Below are 16,330 nucleotides of genomic sequence, written 5' to 3' on the forward strand. Positions count from 1 at the left end.
CCCCCCCCCCCCCAATATGTGCCCCACCACAGTTGCATAAACAGTTGTGCCCCACCACATTGCAGGTCTGCAGCGAGTTCCTTCGACTTCATGGTTTTGTTTTCGTCCTGACATGCAGAATGAGTAGTGGGACCTTATTTACACTGGTGTTCTAAACTATGACCCTTCAGTTCAATTTTCCACACGTTATTTCAAGGACTATTGACACAACAATTACATGATGCATCATCACATTTTGCTGTGCCTTTGTAAAGAAGTTAAAGTGTAGCAAGCCATACCACTTTGGTATCTGAACAGTCTTCTATTTTCTAAAAGGTTGAAGTGGTTGTATTATTCTGTTTTCTTTGGCCCATATATTCTTAGGTCCCAAAATATTACAACTGTATTCTTTACAGTTTGTGTCTTCAGAATGATGTATGGTAAAGGTTGAGAGTTTTGTTTAACTACAGGGTGTTGTGTATATGTGTATGTGTGCATATGCATTTGTTTGTCATTGTATATTTATTTTGAATAAAGGACAGATGGTTGAGTGCTGGTGGCAAACAGATTATTGGCTTTAGGTCAGTGAGAGGCCAGGGAGAATAGTTATCAACATGTTGGTCTCACTGTGCCACTACATCATCGCCATGAATCATACATTACCCATGCTTCATTGCAGCACTGCGCTTTGACAGGGTGGTACTGATTACCATGTCTGAGTTTACAAAACGAGACCACTATGACCAGTTTGAGCAGTGCCAGAACATGATCCGCTGTTGCAAGTAAACATGTGGTTTTCCTTTTTGCATAGTCCAACAGGAAGTCACAAACAGTACTGCAGATGTAGCTGCTGAACCTGATCCAGCCTTAGATTTAAATCAGTCAATCTCTGCCTTTCTCACTCTCTCAAATGAGATTACAAGGCCATTGAGATGAGCTAAATAGGAATATATGAGCTCCTGCCATTTCAAGATGAAAACAGATCAGTCACTGAGTTGTGTATTCATGGTGTCAATGTTAGAGGAAAGTCCTAAAAAAGAACGAACAGACATTTTTTAGTGATTAAATCTTGCACCACAGTCAAGCTTCCTGTCATCTGTGGGGGAAAAACAGCGGCGCCACTACATAAGGCATACCTTTAAACAGCCCAGTCACACACAGAACAACAACTCACAGAGACCTGGAATGACAGTTTAGGGAGGGAGCAGAGAAATTGAAATGTGTGTATTTGAGGTACTGGAATGCCTTAACTCATAGTTATAAAAATAATGTGCCTGGAGGGTGACGCTCTGTGAGGAGATATGACTGGAATTATAATCAGGAGCAATTCTTTTATTTTCAAACTGTATATTTAGATGAAGTAATGTCACAAAAGACAGAGACATAGATCTTACTAACTTACGAATTACAAAATTACTGGACGCTCTGGAGCCATGCCACTCTGTGTTAGTAATGAGGAACTGTGGTGTAACACCTGTACTGAGCTGTCAGAGACAAGCACGTTCTGTGTGCATGTGTGTGTAGGTATATGAGTCACTGTGATTACACCGTCGCAGTCACAGCAGGTCATTTTAAATGCTTTTCTCAAAAAACACATCACACTGACCCCTTTGGGCCCATTCAGCAAACACTAAACTATAAAACTGCAGCTGTAAATGAACACTTTCCCTTTTACTATATGAATTGCTCAACGTCAATGAAACACAATGACTCGTTTGAGCTCTGGCAGCTTATGTCATAGCGTGCAAAGTGTCAAGACTGTGTCCCTCCCTCTCATAAAACTGAACACATGCAGACATTCAGAGAAAACAACTCAGAGTCAAGCTCTTTTGTTTTCAGTCTGGGCACTGAGGCTTGTTGTTGAAATGTCACCTATAGCTTACTGTATGTTGAGGAGGGAAGTTGTGTTCAGGGGTGTTATGGTAAACCACTGACTGCTCACTGCTGCTTATAGGTGACAATTTGCTTCATATCTGCGCTACACTGTACTTCAACAAGACGGACTGGCACCCATGTAAATGCATGTTATCCACTTCAAACACTTCACACATGTAAATGCATGTCTGGCGAGCCAGTGATTGTTGTTGTGGGTATTACTCTAATTTCTGCTTGGTTGCTACTAAAAAACGATGCTGTCATTGTCCTCATGACTCAGTGGGAGAGAACTGGCACGTCACACAACTAAGCCCACTTTCCTTCCTCTTCTAAATCTATAAACAAATTGTAGTGGCTGCTCTGTCAACAACTCAGATGGTGAGTGTTTTATTTTCCCCATGTCTGTCCTGATTCAGCAGTCACACTGTTCCTCTCATCTGTTTTGTTTTCATTCTGTGATGCCAAGGTCCCCAGCAGCCCTCCCCTCTGTCTCCTATTGCATCATGTTGTGTAATTCATATTCAAACAAAATGTGGGAGTAAAATGTCCCTTCAGAATTAAATCTTATAATGCCAAGAAGTACAGCTTTGTATTTTTAAAGGGTTTTTGAAAAAAAAGCCAAAGTAACTTTATCTACAACTCGAAAGGTCACAAGAATTAAAAGATACAAAAGAGAAGCATCATAACTGCTTGGGGTAGTTATAATGCATATTTTTACAACAGTGCATCAAATGACCATGTGAAAGGGATGACAAAGAGTGATGAACTTACAAAACTACCACCCAAATTTGCAGCTCCCCTCTGCTTTATAGTGAGTTTCAGCTTATTGTCCAGCCTGCAGCTATTGTTTTGGTTCACATGAATGTGCTCATTTTCATTGTAACTTTTTTTGTTTTCAAATGAATATCAACAAAACAGAAATGCTTTGGGATTTTAACAGTAAAAGCTCCATTTTCATTCACGTTAAAGATTTAGAGAGCATGATAAAAAGAATGCATTAAACAACCCAACCTTGCTCTGTCTCAGTATTGACCACTGTCATTTCCTCCTCACTCAATTTCTCTTTTCAAGGCAGATTTGGTCTTAAATGATGGTAGAAATGAGGTAGAAATCAAAATGGCAGGAGAATAAGGGTTTGTAAACCTAGCTTCGATGGTGGGTTAAAACAATTTTATACACAATATATAGAGTATAGTATACAATGCACTGTAGTTAGCATGTGGAATAAGGTTACTTAAAGAGAAATCAAAGAGTAAAGTTGAATATTTAAGTAAAAAGTGAACCCTACATCCTTGAAAATATATTGCAGATCCTACATGAATGTAGTTTCAGTACATTGATGCTCTTAGCTGGGGCTAACTTTTACAGGAGTCATAATGTTACATAAGAAAAACACACCACAGTGGAAACACTGTAGAATACCGATGACTTTTCATGGGCCATAAAATGGACAGGTTAACAAGGCAGCAGATTGATCTTGTGGAACCACACACAGATGTGCACTACAAGCTGGTCTTAGGGGGAAACTGGTTCAAGGCTGTTGGTATTTAAAAGAAACATCTAGTAGTAGTCAAGGAGGACTATGGACCACGTGAGAAGAGTGCCAGTGCATAACTGCAGCTTATGGCCTTTACTCCCCTCAGAAACCAGAATAATGTTTTTTGCACATTTACAATGGGGACATTTGTGTTGAACTCCAGCAGTCATATATTTTCTGCTTTGCCTCTCAGTCCCAAACAGAAACACTAGATATTCTAGATGAATCATGTGGAGACAGTTGGAATACAGTCAGGCCCCCTGCCTTGTTGTGTAAAGAAAGCCAAAAAGGATGATTGTGGTAATAAGAAGGTTTATTTTCCAGTGTAATATGTGCAACCAAATACACTTTTCAGGTAGTTTTAGGAACTAAAAACACATAGATTTTTATCAGTTACTTTCACACAGTAAAGGGACCAAAACCTGAATCTCATCAGTATCTGCAGCACTTCCCTTTGCCCCTAAACCAGCAGCAGCTCTCTCTGGTTTGACCTACACACAGTTTCTCCTGGTACTTTGGAGCACCTTGGAGAAGCTGCTGCAGGTCTTCTGTAGATTCAGGCTGTCCCAGTGTTTCTGTCTCTTCTTGTGGTGCCAGACTGAGTCCACACTGCTGAGATCATCATCAAGCACTAGCTAGATAACCTGCCCAGCTACGGTAGAGGCAAAAGAGTATCAGTGTACCTCCGGGTTGCCTTGCTGCTGAGCCTGGTTGCAAAACATTAGTTTCAGATTCCCACATTCCTAAACACTTGCCCCCAGGCAAAATTTCACCCTGTGCCCTCATTATCAAGTTTACAGGTAATTGCATGGTGGTTTATTAGTAAAAGCATCAGGTACAAGAGGAAGCAAACATCACTATAGTTTGGTAGACACATAAAGAGACGCTGTCCAGTCAAAACAACCTGCAGACACAATACAGAAGGTTGAGGCATATTTAAAGTATTTTCTGCAGGAAAAATAAAACAACCATAAAACTGCATTTTTCCACTGATGCAATTTTCAGCATCCCACACCCAGCCACAAGCAAAAAGAAGAAGGAAATGGACCTAAGCACACAGTGCACACCCCCTGACTAATTCAGTCCCCGCTACACACCTTTCCCCCTCCCACTCCCTGGATAAATATCTGACTCTGAGCACTGCTGGGATTCAGACACTGACCACAGATACTCAGGGGAGAAGAGACTAGATTTACTAGGAAAGAACAACTAAATAGAGGAATAAGAGGATAGCATTGCAATTTTAGAAATACTTTAAAGTATAGAAGATTATCAAATTAGTCCATACGCTCCAGAATGTGGCTCCAAGTGGGTCTCCTGTGTCTGCCCTTCTTATTTCTGTCAAGCCTAAGTCAGGCCACAGATCGAGCCTCCCTCCACCGCTCCAGTGACCCAGCTATACGTTGCCACTACACCTTCACTGTAACCAGACCAGAGGACTCCAGCTGCCCTGAAAGTGGGTTGACACCAGAGACTGATGCCATCTTGTCCCGTCTCACCCTGCTGGAGGCTCTGGTCAGCCGGGTCATGGCAGGAGCAGAAGGAGCTACAGGGACTGGGGTCAGGGCTAACAGTGAAGAAGGTCTCCAAGAAGCTTACTCCCAAGTTACAAGGGAAAGAAACCAACTGCAGCAGGACAAGGAGCATCTGAACAGGCAGATCCAGGAGCTGCAGAGGAGGCTGGCTGAGCTGAGCCAGGAGGCAGAGAGCCTTAGGCAGACACCCTGCCAGCAGACACACACCACAGGAGGACCTGAGCATGAACGCAGACCTGCTAGTGGTATGTACACCAGTGAGCAAAGGGGAAATCCACACAATTGAAATCCTGGAGTGCTTTTACTGCATGACTTTTGTCACATATTGGGCTGCTAATAACCACATTTTAGTAAAATCTTAATTGTGATAGCTTGTATTCATCAAGTGCCAGGTTTCTCTGTGTTGATGATGTTTGTTAAATGACTTGGTGGTTGACTTAGGCTATGAAAAGTCTCTGAGGGCAACAGGTCAGGTTGCAGTAAGCTGTCCCAGAATGAGTAAGGGTGTAGGAATTTACAGCAACGACTCTTCACAACTCATGTATGTCTGTTTACATGCATGTGATCATTTTCCGAAGTGTAATAGCAAAATTATAAGGGAGACAAATAAATTGGCATTGACATTGGCAGACACATTTTTTTCTGAATCTCGGGTACAGATATATACACAAACTGATATTTTCTGTCAATTTGTACTCAAAATTCCTTTCCAGTCTGTATATTTGTACATTCCTACTTTCCTATATTACACAGATTTCTCCTATATTCTGTCTCTCACAGACCCTGCACATCATTTTGGAAATGGGGATTATCAGGAGATGAAGGCTGAGGTGACAGAAGTTCCAGCATCCCACCTGATTTCTGAAGGAAATCACAACTTCACAGGTTTAACTAATGCCAAATCAGCCTAGTGGTGGGCTCTTGATTCAAATGTATTTTAAAGGATAGGAAATATCTAAAAACGAATGTGAAGTTTTAACTCTTTTTTTTTTTTTAGGCTGTGGAGAGCTTCTGTCAGTGGGAGATCCTGTGTTGCACAGGAAGGCTGACAGTATCACAGGCAAGTATGGAGTGTGGCTGCAGGATCCTGAGCCTCAGGGTGCTTATTACACCAACAAGACTGTGTGGCGTATTGACGCAGTTGGCAAAGATGTCCGTCAGCTCTTTGTATATGAAGACATGGATCAGTTTTCCAGAGGCTTTCCTAGGAAGGTCCTAGCCCTGCCAGAGCCTATGGAGAGCACAGGGGCAACAATATACCGTGACTCCCTTTATTACCAGCGCAAACTCAGCCGTACCCTGATTCACTACAGCCTAACCTCTGAGAGCCTGGTATCCCACCTGGACCTCCCTAGTGCTAGTTTCCATGGCCAGTACCCCTACTCCTGGGGTGGCTACACCGACATTGACCTGGCAGTGGACGAACAAGGCTTGTGGGCTATCTACAGCACAAGCAAGGCAAAGGGTGCAATTGTGATTTCCCAGCTGGACCCTGAGAGCCTGGTAGTGAAGAAGAGCTGGGAGACCAAGATCAGGAAGAACACAGTGGCCAATGCTTTCATGGTGTGTGGACGTCTGTACACACTGGCCAGCTACACAGCACCCAACACCACCATCAACTATGTGTTTGACACAGCCACTAGCGTGGGGCTGGCTGTCAGTGTGCCCTTCAAAAATAAGTACCGTTACAACAGCATGTTGGACTACAACCACGCTCAGAAGAAGCTTTATGCTTGGGACAACTTCCACATGGTCACCTATGATGTCAGACTGAGGAGAGTCGGGCATGGCAACAGATGAAGAGGAGCCTGACAGAATCAGACTGTTGTCTACTGGACTGTGCTAATGCAAGAGCAAGTGAATGAGATACATCTTCTGATCATATACACTGGAAGTGTTTTTGCATCAATAAAACCTGTTTTTTCTCTTACTATTGTAAATAAGATGTATGTATTACTACAACACAGAAATATTCATAAAGTAGATTATAACATTATGACCTCAGTTATTATTGCAAACAGTAACAATGGTTCATAAATGTGAAATATTTTGTACTGTTAATAAATATTCATGTTATTTAAGTTTTCAATAAAATGTTGAAGATAAAACACTTTTACTTGTCTTGTCATACTGTTTCTTAACAAATCACCAACAGAAATGCATGATCCAGTGCACATTATATGGAAGGCTGACGACAGGTATCTGCTTAAGTTTATTTGGTTATTACCAAAACACAGAATTTGGTGTTCAGATAAATCTAAGAGCTGTCACCTACATTAAATTAAAAGTTATTTACACTGACCATAGGCCTGTTTTCCTCCATTAGAGGATTGAGATGGGTATGTAATTCAGTTGACAAGGTCCAGCTTAAAACTTCAGATTTGTAAAAGAGTCAACCAGATGTTCTTGATGATAAGAGATATTTCATCAGCCTGTGTGAAAACTTCATCCACTCCTAATTATCGAAGGTTAGTTCCTATAGTTTGTGCTATTTCGCTTTCACTAGTGTTGAGTATGTGTTTGGGCATGTATTATATTAATATAGACTCCTATCTTTAGAGACTCATGTGTATAACAACCAGATGGACAGGTTTTTAAGCATCCTGGGCCTCTATACAAACACACATCCAGTCTCTGTGTTCTGTGCTAACACCTCATATTGGTGAAAAACCCTTAAACCAGTTAAATACCAGGTGCACATGTGGCCGTGTGCAGCCATACTATTATCATGCACTGCCCTCTGTGGACAGCTGGCTGCATCTGCATTTTACATGCACACCTTCCAGCTCAGGTGAGTTCGTTCTACTTTAGTTTACACTGGCAGAACTAAGACAGGGGGCTTTTCTGCTCTTTTTAACAGTTTAAAGCCAAATCCACATAAGCTCACCATATGTTTATGTAGCTGAAATTGGAAACTGCATTGCTTTGTTGAGACGCAGTGGTGGCAGCACTGTTTATCAAACAGTGTAAAAGGAGATGGGATATATCACATATACTGACAGTCAGGAGATTCTGCAGCAGCTGATGGAAACATAGGTGAGTGTGAACCGACTTCCTCCCACCAGCATTGACACAAACAGGCAAATTACTGTGTGATGTTAAAGCCACAAGTTTCTTATATGACACTGTGCCACCACATACTGAGATAAAATTCTCACTTTACCAGGAAGCAGCTTGCCAGTGTCATTTTCAGAGGTTGAAGCTTTCATACACATCCACAAACTCCCACAGTGTTTCAGTAAGATACAAAAGCATATCTGAAAATGTACACATCTTACTTTAATTGGCTTTTAATAGTAATTCATTCGTCTATGGTTTCAGCCTTGTGAGATGAAGTCCATTCATCACCAATATGATTGTGCTAACAAATGTGTAAGCTAACTAATGTATCTCTGATACAATACAAATATAATTCACTTTTTTGTAACAGCAGAGAGTTTATAAATTGCACACACACTAATGCTACACATTTTCCCACACAGAGGTCGACAAATGTGGTTTCTCTAAAAACCTAGTGTTTCCAATAAACCATCCAGAGTCCACCATAAGCCCTGCTGAGTTTTTCTCGCAGTTGCATGAACATTAGGTCTTGCAGGCCATCCCAACTCACCCACAGTCTTTCCACCAAGTTGTACTGGCAGTAGCCCATAATCAAGCCAAAGCCCACATCTGTCACATAGTGTCTGGCAAGCAGCAGCCGGGACATGCTCACCACTGCGGCCCATCCCACCACTAAGACCCGCATGGAGGCTGTGTCCACCAGCTGTACTAGCAGGAACCGAGCACACATGGCTGCCCGTGTGGCGTGGCCTGAGGGGAAGGAGTACCGCTCCACAAAGAAGGTGGAGAGGATGTCAGAGCGGTTCTGGGCAGGCCTGCGACGCTTGACTAGACTCTTCACAACTGTGACCAGAAGCAGATCCAACAACAGAGCTGTGAGGAGGTAGGAGAGAGACGCATGAGTGGTTACAGCTTGCATTACTGCCTGAAAATGGACCTATTCACAACAGAACTATCACTTTATTTTCTTACTTGTTAAACGTTTCTCTTCACTGCAGTTGCCTGTAAACCAAATCCACCCTCTGTAACTCACTTTCATTTCCACCTACGTAAGTTCAGCGGTGGTCACACTTTAGCCAAGGCTCAGACTTTCAAGTTTGTGAGCTTCTTCAATGACGTTTGCATGTTTAAGACTTAACATCTCAGTAAGACTGAACTGACTAGTTATCTCTGATTCATTATAGAGCTGGCTTCTAGTAGAAAAACCTTTACTAAATGTTTACAAGTAGTCAATAATTGCTATATTAATGTTTTCTAAATAATTACCAATCACTAATGTTTGATAGATCAATTAAAAATGTTAAAATCAGGTTTATGGGGCAAAATCTATTGTGACTGCAGTATATCATCTCTATTTGATAATATCTGGAAATGATGGTTATCCATTAAACATACTCATGGGGGTCTCACGTTCAAATAAGTCATAAAGTTTGCAGTTATAAAAGTTGACAAGTCCTTAATAAATGTTTTTCACAAAAAAAATTGACCTTGCTTGTCTTGTCAAAGACCTGGCGATCCCAAAGTTGCTTATAACTGACTCATTGAACATAATTAGTAAAATATTTAACTATTCTAATTTAAATATTACTGTATATACAGTGGTGTGAAAAAGTGTTGGCCCCTTTCCTGATTGCTTATCTTTTGCATGTTTGTCACACTTTAATGTTTCAGATCATCAAACAAATGTAAATATTAGTCAAAGATAACACAAGTAAACACATCATGCAGTTTTTAAATGAAGGTTTATATTATTAAGGGAAAACAAAATCCAAAACTACATGGCCCTGTGTGAAAAAGTGTTTGCCCCCTAAACCTAAACCTAATAACTGGTTGGGCCACCCTTAGCAGCAACAACTGCAATCAAGCGTTTGCGATAACTTGCAATGAGTCTGTTCCAGCGCTGTGGAGGAATTTTGGCCCACTCGTCTTCTCAGAATTGTTGTAATTCAGCCACATTGGAGAGTTTTCGAGCATGAAATGCCTTTTTAAGGTCAAGCCACAGCATCTCAATCGGATTCAGGTCAGGACTTTGACTAGGCCACTCCAAAGTCTTCATTTTGTTTTTCTTCAGAGGTGGACTTGCTGGTGTGTTTTGGATCATTGTCCAGCTGCAGAACCCAAGTTCGCTTCAGCTTGGGGTCACGAACAGATGGCCGGACATTCTCCTTCAGGATTGTACAGAATACATGGTTCCATTTATCACAGCAAGTCTTCCAGGTCCAGAAGCAGCAAAACAGCCCCAGACCGTCACACTACCACCACCATATTTTACTGTTGGTATGATGGTCTTTTTCTGAAATGCGGTGTTACTTTTATGCCAGACGTAATGGGACACACACCTTCCAAAAAGTTCAACTTTTGTTAAGTATTTTCCCAAAAGTCTTGGCGATCATCAAGAAGTTTTCTGTCAAAACTGAGACGAGCCTTTATGTTCTTTTTGCTCAGCAGTGGTTTTCGTCTTGGAACTCTGCCATGCAGACCATTTTTGCCCAGTCTCTTTCTCATGGTAGAGTCATGAACAGTGACGTTAACTGACGCAAGTGAGGCCTGCAGTTCTTTGGATGTTGTTGTGGGGTCTTTTGTGACCTCTTGGATGAGTCGTCGCTGTGCTCTGGGGGTAATTTTGGTCAGCCGGCCACTCCTGGGAAGGTTCTCCACTGTTCCGTGTTATCACCATTTGTAGATAATGGCTCTCACTGTGGTTCGCTGCAGTGCCAAAGCTTTAGAAATGACTTTATAACCTTTTCCAGACTGATACATCTCAATTACTTTCTTTCTCATCTGTTTTTGAATTTCTTTGGATCTCTGCATGATGTCTAGCTTTTGAGGATCTTTTGGTCTACTTCACTTTGTCAGGCAGGTCGTATTTAAGTGATTTCTTGATTGCGAACAGGTGTGGCAGTAATCAGGCCTGGGTGTGGCTACAGGAATTGAACTCAGGTGTGATAAACCACAGTTAAGTTTTAACAGGGGGGGCAAACACTTTTTCACACATGGCCATGTAGTTTTGGATTTTGTTTTCCCTTAATAATAAAAACCATTTAAAAACTGCATGATGTGTTTACTTGTGTTATCTTTGACTAATATTTAAATTTGTTTGATGATCTGAAACATTAAAGTGTGACAAACATGCAAAAAAATAAGAAATCAGGAAGGGGGCCAATACTTTTTCACACCACTGTAAATACTTATAAACAGCGTGCCAGTCGAGATCTTTACCTATGCTATTGTCAAACGCTTTATATGTGACCATAGGAAACTAAGCTGGCAAAAATAACATCTAGGAGGGTAATCAAAAAATGCTAACAATGTCACACTCGTTTGGTTGTCCCATAGAATGAAATAACAAAGAAGAAGAAGAATTTCCTAAGAGTTCTGCTAGCCCCAATATTTCCAAAACACTGTGCCATCATGTGGGCTTATATGTGTCAAGAATAGCTCTGGCATTTCACCACAGCACAATAGGCTACACAGGACTTGACCTCAAAGCTGTCAGTCAGCAAATATCACTTACAGATCAACAAATATAATCTGGACAGGAAAATACAGCACCATGCCCGACGCGTGCATGTCTGTCACTGCCACAGATGCTATCAGCTGCAGCTCAGAGCAGAGACTTTCCATGACTGCACAGTGTCAGTCACAGGGACGCACAAACTGCCTGCGCTCATAGTAATACATTATTTGACTGATGAGGCTCTGGTCTGTTACATTGTGCTATTTCAGTGACCATTAACATTATTCAGCTCTACAAAGTCATTGGTGACTGCTAAGGGCTTCACTTTGGAATTCATGGTAAATCATTTTGATTTTGTTCAGCCTGGTAAAGTTAAGTTCCTATGTTCCCTCAAATGTGTGAGTTAAATGAACTTAAGTTAAAGTTATGAATAAAGATAAAATATTTATATTATCAGTTTTGCAAATGAAAGACTAATTCCTTTAACTTGACTGAAACTGAGAAAACAAAACTTAAAATGTTAAGCTGACTCAAAAAACATACTAATGAACTAATAACGCAGATTTGGTTTCCTTTTACATTTCTCAGTTTAAAGTCCTCACAGTTCTTTATTTGGCACAGATGGGAACTTACAGCTGCAGCTGTTCAATCAGCGTCAGAGTTGGTACAAAGACAGAAGGCAAAGCTGCTCCCAAAGAGTTTGCTAATTTATTAGTGGAGCAGGGACTGAAATCAGTATGTTTTCATTACTGTTAAATGAAAAAACTGTGACTTCATTTAATAGGTATTAAGGACTAACATCATGTTCAGAGTTATATCTCTCAAACAATGAATGCTGGGAAATCTATAAACATTGTTTAATGAGTTTATTATCAGCAGTTCATCTCTATCATTACAAGTCAAAAGAGTTCAAGTCAGAACAAGTCATGTTAATAAGCTCTAAAATGGTCGGACAATTCAAACTAAAAAACTGAATACATTTCACAGGTTAATGTGGTTAAACATGTAGTTGGATACACACTGGAAACCTAAATGACAGCAGGTTGATGTGTTAATTGATTTGTTTATATACTTTATAGTTTGATTTAAGACTAAGATGAATTTGAAATGTGCATGTTTAATAAATTGAAGGGTTATTTGCTGAGTATGGATGACAGTTATAAAGTGCAGATACCAGACCACCAGTGGATCAGACGCACATTCTTACCCAAGGCCAAATTCAGCATGATCTCCTGCTCGGCTGAAGTCTCTCCACGGAGCAGCGTGTACACGGTGCCGATGAGCCACGGGAGGACGTGCCCGGAGAACTCCACCAGCCGCACCAGGGGCCGTATGCTGCCCCACGGAGACTCCTCACAGGCGCAAACTCTGAGCCGCTTGGACAGCCACAGGTCTATCGCCAGTAGAAACCGGAGCGCTACGGTGAATATCGGCTGACTCAGACTAGTGGAAAAGTCTTCCGTTTGTGCGCCAGAGGAAAGGTAAGAACAGCTGGAGGACCGGCGGCGGACAATGGACTCAGGTGATGCCCGGTTTCCACACACAGCTCCACGGCAGCTATTCCGTCTGGACATCGGTGAGGACATTTTCGTTTGACAAAGTGTCCTCGGTAATCTCTCCGTGGTCAGCAACCACGTCAACTCTGTTGCGCTCGGGCGCAAAACATCGTGCATAGTGAAGGGTCGGTGTACAGGGGTTCAAAATTGGGTTGCTCTGGTCACGTGGATACATCATCATCCTTAATAACCGTCAGTTAAAATAGTTTTAGATGGACGTTTCATTTTCTTGTGCAACTTTTCAAATAAATGCACTGCCTCTATTAAATATCAGCCATTTCATGCTAAATTTGCTTTATAATACAGTCTATTGGAGAAGAATTTCATTGATATATTTTAACAATATGTCCAATTTATTATTAGGAAACTGAACTGGATGTGTGCGTAAAATTGTGCGTAAAATGAAAACTAACGGTGCCAAAACTAACGCTGAGATTCCGCTCTTGGTCTGTCTGACGCTGCCCTGCAGCTGACGGAGGATGCTTGTGTAAATACAGCCGGTTCACAGTGAAGTTTCCGCCTCGTCTTTGTCCTGTCACCAGAGCTGCTGCTGAACACACGCTCACACTGAATATGCCTGGACTGCTGCTGGGAGATGTTTTTCCTAATTTCGAGGCAGAGGCCACCACTGGGAAACTTAAACTCCACGAATTCCTCGAAGATTCGTAAGTGGGCTCCTTGGTTACTATTTATTTGTCGATGCTTTTCAAGAACTGGGCTGAGAGAACGAGAAGTTAGGAGCTTGCGTCCTGTTCCTGTTACTACTGTTTGACTTCTGCTTTTGGACCGCTGTCACTGAGGTGCAGCAGCTGAACCCAGTGGTGGCGAGTTTACGCCCATAATACGCATCTTTACTTAAATTATGTAGCATTTACATATGAATCTATCCTGTCAAGTATCAGAAGCAAAGCCGTTCATGACTAGTTCATAGAGTCAAAAGCATCGGTCTGACGGGATGTAACATCTCAGCAAACTGATGTTGCGCCATCACTTCGTTGACCTCATGAAAAAAGCCCCACTTATTGTTGCAGGAGTCACATCCTGTCATTTTTGTGTCAGATACATCATTTAACCTTCATTCTGTTGCGTAACAATAGTACCAAAAATAAAAAAACTACAGTAATTGAGTCAGAACAAAACCTGCTTGTGAAACCTCAGATACCATGCCCCCATTACAGAAGCACTGACTCAGATGAAGCCTTGCTTCTTTCTCTCCTAGTTATTTATTGATTGATGGTTTGTTTGTTTGTTCCAGATGGGGAGTCCTGTTCTCCCACCCCAGAGACTACACCCCTGTGTGCACCACAGAGCTGGGTCGAGCTGCCAGGCTGGCCAGCGAGTTCAGTAAACGCAATGTTAAAATGATAGCCCTGTCCATCGACTGCCTGGAGGATCATCACGGCTGGACCAAGGTCTGAAACACTTGTTTTTCAAAACCACATACAGAACAATCTGATATCAGAAAATCATCAATCTTTCAAACAAATCTAATATTGGCTAGTTTTATCTGCTATGGCTGAGCTGCAATACACGAGGTTCCTTTAAATCCTTTTTATGATAAATATCGCTTAGAGCAAACTAAGAGCTTGTGTGTCTGGACTAAACAGGACATCCTGGCATACAACTGTGAGGAGTCTGACTGCTGCGCGCTGCCCTTTCCCATCATTGCGGACAGTAAACGCGAGCTGGCAGTGGCCCTGGGCATGCTGGACCCAGATGAGAAGGACAAAGATGGCATGCCGCTCACTGCTCGCTGTGTGAGTTTCTTCACACTCTCAACCAGACACTAGATTTTATCTTCCTATTGCGGATAAAATTACTACTTACTACATTTTAGTCCTGTCCATCTCTCTCTCTGACCTGGTGTAGGTGTTCATCATTGGCCCCGACAAAAGGCTGAAACTGTCGCTCCTCTACCCTGCAACTACAGGACGCAACTTTGATGAGATCCTGCGGGTGGTGGACTCGCTCCAGCTCACAGCAGGGAAAAGAGTGGCCACACCCGCCGACTGGCAGGTGCAGTGTGTTACACCTCTGACAGTGATATCAACTGGCACCAGTTATTTCAGCAAATATTTAAAGATACAGGAACTGAACTGCTGAACTGAACAGAGTAATGATGTTTGTTTTCTGTGTCTGCAGCCTGGAGACTGTGTGATGGTCCCTCCCAACATGCCTGAGGAGGAGGCTGCCTCTTTGTTCTCAGGTGGTGTCTACACGAAAGACCTGCCCTCTGGGAAGAAGTACCTGCGCTACACACCCCAGCCATAAGCACAACACCTACGACTCACTCAGACTGTACCTCAGTCTGGCAGGTCTCAGTGGTCACATGTTTTTCAGGGCCTTGGTGACTGCTGGTTTCTTCCCTAACACAGTCAAAAGGTAACACAGCTATCAGGCAGATTCCGATAAAGTGGATGGAATAAAAAACCAGTGGCTTAAGAAATATGTGGGATCTCTGTAATACTTGCATTTTACAGCAGGGGATGTTATTTTTAATATTTATGGAAAAAGAAAACAGAAAAAATAAATTTTTAGTTTGTGGCACTGGTTAAAATATTTGAATCAGTTTCTGAGATACTTTGGTCACATTCACCCACTATTTGCAGGTGAGTGCAAATGGAAATGGTGTATGGTGCTATTTTCAGATAAAATGAGCTAACGGCTACACTGAGTTATTAATTCCATCACTAACCATCACCTTGTTAATCTGTCCAAAACCAAATTTCTATCATTCTTTCTTAAAATGGATTGAATATTGCAGAACTGTCTTGTACCAAATAAATGATTATAATAATTTTGCACTAATAATTTTGCACCAAATGAATATCGTCCAAAGTCTGATAGACTCATTGCACTTTTATGATGTACAAATTTCACTTGTCTGGCACAATAAAGGCATCATGGTTGCAAATCTTTTACACTAATACTGGACTTAAGAGTGATGTTTAGTGACAAAGAACCTGCTTGGTTTTGACTTCCGGACGCTGCTAACACGTCTCTGAGTTTGTTTGGATAGCAGTGCTCAGCCCGTCCTCCTCCACCATAAGTTAGTTCTGTTTGAAGGTGGCTGTTAACTCAGCTGTGTGGGATTTGGCGTCCCCCCTCAGCATCAGCAAAGAGCTTATCAACTCTGATCCTGAGAGCCGCTGGCAACAGGCTCCAGTCTGTGACCAGCAGACAGAAGAATATAAGGACAGTGCTGAAAACCAGAACTGGAAGGTCAGGCTTAAATGCACCCAGGAGAGAACAAAGGACAAAGTGTTTTAAAATGAATGAGTGGAGTACACTAAATTAGATCAAAACACATTTGATTGTAGTGACAGTGAAA

At 41.8% G+C, this 16,330-nt stretch overlaps 3 protein-coding genes across 3 annotated transcripts; 2 read left to right on the top strand and 1 right to left on the bottom strand.

The window, feature by feature from the left end:
• Positions 1–4,687: 4,687 nt before the first annotated feature.
• Positions 4,688–6,726, top strand: LOC113134133 (myocilin-like). The gene is made up of 3 exons (XM_026313372.1): positions 4,688–5,171; positions 5,707–5,811; positions 5,924–6,726. Exons 1-3 carry the CDS (start codon positions 4,688–4,690, stop codon positions 6,724–6,726), a joined length of 1,392 nt encoding a protein of 463 aa, XP_026169157.1.
• Positions 6,727–8,437: 1,711 nt separating this feature from the next.
• LOC113135014 (phospholipid phosphatase 6-like) lies at positions 8,438–13,419 on the bottom strand. Its single transcript, XM_026314647.2, has 2 exons — positions 12,651–13,419; positions 8,438–8,859 (listed from the first exon to the last, which is right to left on the bottom strand). The coding sequence occupies exons 1-2, from the start codon at positions 13,114–13,116 to the stop codon at positions 8,438–8,440; spliced, it is 888 nt and encodes a 295-aa protein (XP_026170432.1). The 5' UTR covers positions 13,117–13,419.
• A 72-nt stretch (positions 13,420–13,491) lies between these two features.
• Positions 13,492–15,544, top strand: LOC113135015 (peroxiredoxin-6-like). The gene is made up of 5 exons (XM_026314649.2): positions 13,492–13,664; positions 14,255–14,411; positions 14,607–14,756; positions 14,869–15,015; positions 15,142–15,544. Exons 1-5 carry the CDS (start codon positions 13,573–13,575, stop codon positions 15,268–15,270), a joined length of 675 nt encoding a protein of 224 aa, XP_026170434.1. The 5' UTR covers positions 13,492–13,572; the 3' UTR covers positions 15,271–15,544.
• The last annotated feature ends 786 nt before the right edge of the window (positions 15,545–16,330 follow it).

This window comes from Mastacembelus armatus, chromosome 17, assembly GCF_900324485.2.
Source record: "Mastacembelus armatus chromosome 17, fMasArm1.2, whole genome shotgun sequence".
Lineage (NCBI taxonomy): Eukaryota > Metazoa > Chordata > Actinopteri > Synbranchiformes > Mastacembelidae > Mastacembelus > Mastacembelus armatus.